Genomic DNA, 6,056 nt, shown 5'->3' with positions numbered 1-6,056 from the left:
ACATGACGTATTTGCAATTATACTTTCTGAGTGGATTAGCGTATATAATAATAGCACCAATTACTACTTCCCTGGAATCACCTGTAGTGACGGCCTATGATGTGAAGGAATGTAGAAGGTTGTACATAGAATCCTGGAAAATGAAAGAAAAAAAAATGGAGAGAACCAACAAACAAGACACTGTGGGTAATGTTCAACTGCCTCCAAAATCAACGGAGATACAAAATGGCATGTGTTGCTTTCAAGAGAAACTACAGCCTTTAGGAATGATCAAAGTGTGAGAAGTGAATTCAAAATATATCTACCCAAGAAAATTTAATTTCATTCATTGGGTATCCCTACTGTAAAATAGTTCCATAAATTTTCCTTTCATTAAAATAAATTCTACTGAATCTAGTTTAAAATTTCAAAAGTAGATCCAGGGACAAATCCAAGAAACACAGCCTAATTTAAAAGGGAAATATAAAACCAATTTCATAACTAAGTGTGAGTACTCAGACATTTTTTCAATATTAACCACAATAAATCCACTGAACACAATAAATTCAGAAAGGAGCTACCCCACTAAAAAGAAAACCATTCATAACAGGGTATCTTCAATACCTCATGGGACTCTTGCTCTTTTGAAATGAGACCACGGTTTGGATTTAAAAGCATACATGCTTTTCCTAACAACTTTCACTTGGCATTTATCACCTGGGTTAACATCATTCCCTATTCAATCCAAATATAAATGTAAAATTCACTTACCTGCACAAAACCGCATGCTGTAAAATCTTCAAACAAGGGCAGACTTGGGCGGTCTTCTCGATAGATGGTGAGTTTGTATGTGATCAGAGTCTCATCCTGGGCTAGAGATTCATCCACCACAATCACTGAGATCTTGTTTGTTCCTAAGCCCAGAGGGTAGTTGGCAAAGCTGGAGAAAGTAACATCTATTCAGCACAAATGAAGTCATACATTAAATGCCTACAATTTGCATAAGGTCTGTACAACTTCATAAGAAACCTAAAATGTGAAAATATTTTAACTTTGGTTTCACAGTATTTTGGTGTACTGAGTTACCTTACAGAGCAAGTCATGTTCCCTATGAACTATAGTGAAGGGAACTAATATTTCTTAACCATCTGTCAGTGTCGTACATTATATCATTTAATACTCACAATTCTACACATAACTATGAAGGTCTCCATTTTAAATATGGAGACCATGACATAGAACTAGGAAACAAAAGCCCAAAGTCACATGATAGAGTCAGGGTGGGGACCCAGATTCATCTGACATAAGTACTATTTTCTTTCTGCTAGACTCTCTTGACTCCTAGCAGTGACAAGAGCCTTTCTTTGCCTATAGCATGGGGACACAAATATCTGCCTAACTATGGACATGGATGTAATAAGTTTCTATCTTCTGTTCAAAATTCCAAATAAAAGAGTTGGTGATTCTCAAAAGAGTTGATAGAAAAAAATCTCAGTGAGACTAAGAAAGTTAGTGTTACATGTTCACAAATTGTCAACAACATGTTTATTAAGTAATCAATCCCCGAATAATCAAATTTGAGCAATTCGTTTGGGTAGAAGGAAGCTACCATTCAGAAGGATTAACTCTTCAGCAATTTAAAAACATGAAGACAACAATAAACAAACTTTTCCCCTAATGAGTCCTCTTTGATATTTCATAGCAAAAGATCCACTGTTGTTACAACATTGTTACTAAGATTCGATACACTGATTCCTAATAGGTGGGTAGAGAACTCAGAGCCTGGATGTGCTCTTTTAAACCATATGACACCTAAAAAGTGGAAGACTTCACACCGATGGCAATCTCTCCAGGTGGTCCTGTGCTTTGACTTTTCTGAACCACCTTCAAAAGTTGCTTCAAATGTTTGTTTCCCACTATGACGTCTACTCTCAGCCCAGCAGAGTCCCCATACCTTGGCCCTGCCCGTTCATGCAGGGACACCTTGCATTGACACTTAGAAGTCTCTGCTCCAATTGTCACTGTTACCACATCAAATGGGACTTCAGAGTAATAATCTTTGATCTTCGGATTAAATTCAGGCTTCAGTTCCAAATGCGGATGCGTAAAGATCTGCTTGATGTAACATTGTATGTCTTTATCTGTTATTTAAAAAAATGACAAAGAAAAGACAACTGGTCAGAGTTGATCTGTGGCTTCAGTTGGATTTTCTACTTGTCAAATTTGTAGAATTTGCCTCACATAACAGCTGTTAACTTTACTTTGTGTTATACAGATCCTATTTTTTTTGCTCAACTCTTAAAAGTTTAAAGGCACAGAAGGTGGGAAAATGTCTCTCTGGTGGGTTGATAACATTTCATGGCATTTACTGCATATACCAAGCGACTGTGCAACAGGGGCAATGACTCTGTGGGGTGATGATAGAAATGTATCAAGAGAAAATGAGGAAAATTTCTTAATGGGGAATGTCATCAAACTGCCACTGGATTGATATAGGATCTTATGGGCAGTAGGGTGGAGCAAAGAATGTGAACTCCAATATTATACCAGTCAGATACAAAAACTCCAACAGGTAATCCTGATTACCCCTCCTTATACCAGCTACTTCAACCTAAGAAAATACACTAAAGTATAGGGAGGAAATGCTATATTCTGTTCAACCTTGTTACAGAACTTATTATATTACTTCATACCATTGATTCAGACACTTTTAAGAATATTTCTATTTGGTATACCAAATTTTACAAAAATTCTTGATAAAAAAAAAAATAGCTGTAAAGGCACTTTTACCAGCCATTGCTAAATTATATTGTGTTCACATTTGAAATAAACAAGTTACTCAAAAGAAGCTTGGCAAATGTTTTTCAAATAAATATTAACAAGTATTTTGTTCCATAAACACTTTTCAATAGACATCAAAGTTCCAGTAAAGAGAAACAGAGCAAATTCTATAGAAATTGGTAAAATAAAAGTGTCCTTGAATTGCCTTTAAATAAAAGTGTTCATATAAAATGCATAGAAGAAAATATAGGAATGAAACTCAAGGACCTTGAACTTAAAGAGGATTTTATGAACTTGACCTCAAAGGCAAGGGAAGTAAAAGCAAAAATAAATGAATGGGACTACACTAAACTAAAAAGCTTCTGCTCAGCAAAAGAAACCGTCAACAAGGTAAAGAGACAACCATCTGAATGGGAAAATATATTTGCAAGCAATGCCTCCAATAAGGGCCTGATATCTAAAATACACAAAGAACTCATATGACTCAATAACAACAAAAAAACAAGCGATCCAATCAAAAAATGGGCAGAGGACCTGAACAGACACTTCTCGCTAGAGGACATACAAATGCCAACAAATATACGAAAAGATGCTCAACATTGCTAGCTACTAGGGAAATGCAAATCAAAACCACAATGAGATACCATCTCATACCTATTAGAATAACTATAGTCAACAGGACAAGTAATAACAAATGTTGGAGAGGATGTGGAGAAAAAGGAACCCTCATGCACTGCTGGTGGGACTGCAAATTGGTACAGCCACTATGGAAAACAGTATGGAGGTTCTTCAAAAAACTAAAAGTTGATCTACCATATGATGCAGCAATCCCTCTACTGGGTATTTACCCCCAAAGACTTGAAAACCCATATCCACAAAGATATTTGCATAGCGATGCTCATAGCAGCATTATTCACAGTGGCCAGGACATGGAAGCAACTGAAGTGTCCTATGATAGATAATTGGCTAAAGAAGATGTAGTACATATATACAATGGAATATTATTCAGCCATAAGAAGAGATGAAATACTGCCATTTGTGACAACCTGGATGGACCTCGAGATAATCGTGTTAAGCGAAATAAGCCAGACAGCAAAAGTTAAAAATCACATGATATCACTTATACGTGGGATGTAAACTTAAAAGCAACAAATGAACAGGACAAACAAACAGAAGCTCATGGTCATGGACAATAGACTAGTGGTTACCAGAGGGTATGAGGGAGGAGGGAGGAGAAGGTAGATGGGGTAAAGGGGGTCAAATATGTGGTGACAGAAAGAACTCTAACTATGAGAGGTGAACACACAGTGTAAACATATATATGCCTTACTGTTAAAGCGTACAGCTGAAATTTATTGGATTTCGTTAATCAATGTCACCATAATAAATAAATAAATAATAGATAAAATGTTCAGTGATGTTTAACAATGTAGCAACAAAAAAGATAACAAAATTTGCTGCGGAAAGATATACTCCTACACCTAGAGAAAGTAGATTATTCTGTTAACTATCGTCTCCTCTATTTTTATACAGTGATTGAAATGAATTTCCTAAAATCAAATCTGATGATTTCTCTTCAATTTCTTAATGGTTTCTCATCACCTCCAGAAACCAGTCCAAGTCCTTAATAAAGCAGGCAAGGCATTTCACAATTTTTCTTATCTTCCTGTCCAACTGCGTTTCCCACTATGTTCTGGACTTTGTGCTTCAATGGTACCAAGTTTTATTTCTTTGATGGGCATGGAGATGTGCCACCAAATTCATGGCAATGGGTATCACTAATCTTATGAATATTTTATTTTATTTCTGGAAACTGGGTCTCAGTATAACTCCCAATAAAATTTTTAAAAGCTATATATTTCTTACACACATTCTATGGTTTTCTCAGCCAGTGGAAGATAAAAAACCTCAGGTATAAATTAGGAACAATAATAATACAATAGATATATTCATTGTAGGAAAAACTCTTGATAAAAAAATAAAAGCTTGTCAGTTTGATTGAATAAGTCAGTGAATTGATTAAACTCCCTGTTTGATTAATTTTACTTGTTACCAAAGATTTTATCTGACTGATAGATGTAGTTAGACTGCCTCTATAATTTCAATGGTCATACCAGCTCCTAAAATTTTTATAGTAAATAAGAAAAAAAAAATGAAAGAATGAGGGTGAGATTGTGTTACTAGATTTCATCTTCCAAAGGACAATAGCTTTTTATTCTAATTCAATCACTTATAAATAATGCATTAATTTTTTTCATCAAAGATTTTTTCCGGCATAGTCTTTGTTTGAGGCACTGAGATAAGTGCAGTAAAAATAGGTTATTGTCAATCATGATTGCTGATTGAAATGGAGACTCTGAACCTAACATAAACTTTCAACACGCTGAAGTTCAGGACTATGAAAGGGGCTTTCGAGAAAACCATTTCCTAGGCTGAGAGGGAATTTAAGTACTTGTGCTACACTTTTATGCTCAGAACCAGTTAAATAAATAACAAAATGGAAGTTTTTTAAAAATAGTAATCATAGAAGCTGTACTTCATCTTAATAATATATATTTTTATAAATCAATCATTGGGAGTTAATTTCCCTGTAGTTCACACTTTCATTTAACAGTGAAAGTTTCCTGTGGGGCTCTCTCATTGCAACACTCAAACTCAACCCTACGTGAGATGAAATGAGTAATCATACTTTTAAGTAAGCTTTTAGCAAGATTTCAGTGCTTGTTTTTGGTTTCATTGGAAACTCCACCTCTGGCTTAAGTGCTGCATCGTAGGACCCCTGCTTGAAAGCTGATTTAGTCCTGACGTCATCTTCAACTGAATCATCAGTGTCACTGCCTACAAACACCTGTGTTTCCTTGGCATCCTTCCAAACCCAGTCTCAACTTGTCTCTTGCCAGCTTACCTTTGGCCTACGGAGAACCCAGCAGGCACTGTGGTACTGACAGTACCTTATTTGGCAAATATATAAGGAAAAACTGTTTAAAAATGTGGTTGCTATTAATGTATTTCTTTTAACCTCAGAATTTTATTGCCCTCTTTAGTTATGAGCATAACTTATATTAAATACGAGAACAGCCTAGACTCTAAAAGATAATCCCACTTGTTCTGAAGCATCATTAAATTATATTAAAAATCTTACAGCCAGAAAGACTAGTTTTGAAAATGCAGGTTGGACTAGTTTTTATCACCATAAAAACATGAACAAGATTGAAGAACTTATCTTACATGTGAATATCTTCTACGTCATGTTACCTAGAAACTTAAAAAAAAAAAAATGAGATCATCTCATGTAG

General features: G+C 35.3%; 1 protein-coding gene across 1 annotated transcript in view; it reads right to left on the bottom strand.

Moving 5' to 3' along the window:
• Window positions 1-6,056, bottom strand: part of CPED1 (cadherin like and PC-esterase domain containing 1) — a 273,287-nt gene that overhangs the window by 126,892 nt on the left and 140,339 nt on the right. The window contains exons 19-20 of the mRNA XM_011357245.2: window positions 1,934-2,120; window positions 751-919 (exon numbers count right to left, since the gene is read on the bottom strand). Coding sequence (XP_011355547.1) covers window positions 751-919; window positions 1,934-2,120 — 356 coding nt within the window. The remainder of the gene's footprint in view (window positions 1-750; window positions 920-1,933; window positions 2,121-6,056) is intronic.

This window comes from Pteropus vampyrus, unplaced genomic scaffold, assembly GCF_000151845.1.
Source record: "Pteropus vampyrus isolate Shadow unplaced genomic scaffold, Pvam_2.0 Scaffold33, whole genome shotgun sequence".
In the NCBI taxonomy this organism is placed as follows: Eukaryota; Metazoa; Chordata; class Mammalia; order Chiroptera; family Pteropodidae; genus Pteropus; species Pteropus vampyrus.
Note: the sequence above shows the minus strand (reverse complement) of the source record. Positions and strands in the feature narration are given on the sequence as shown.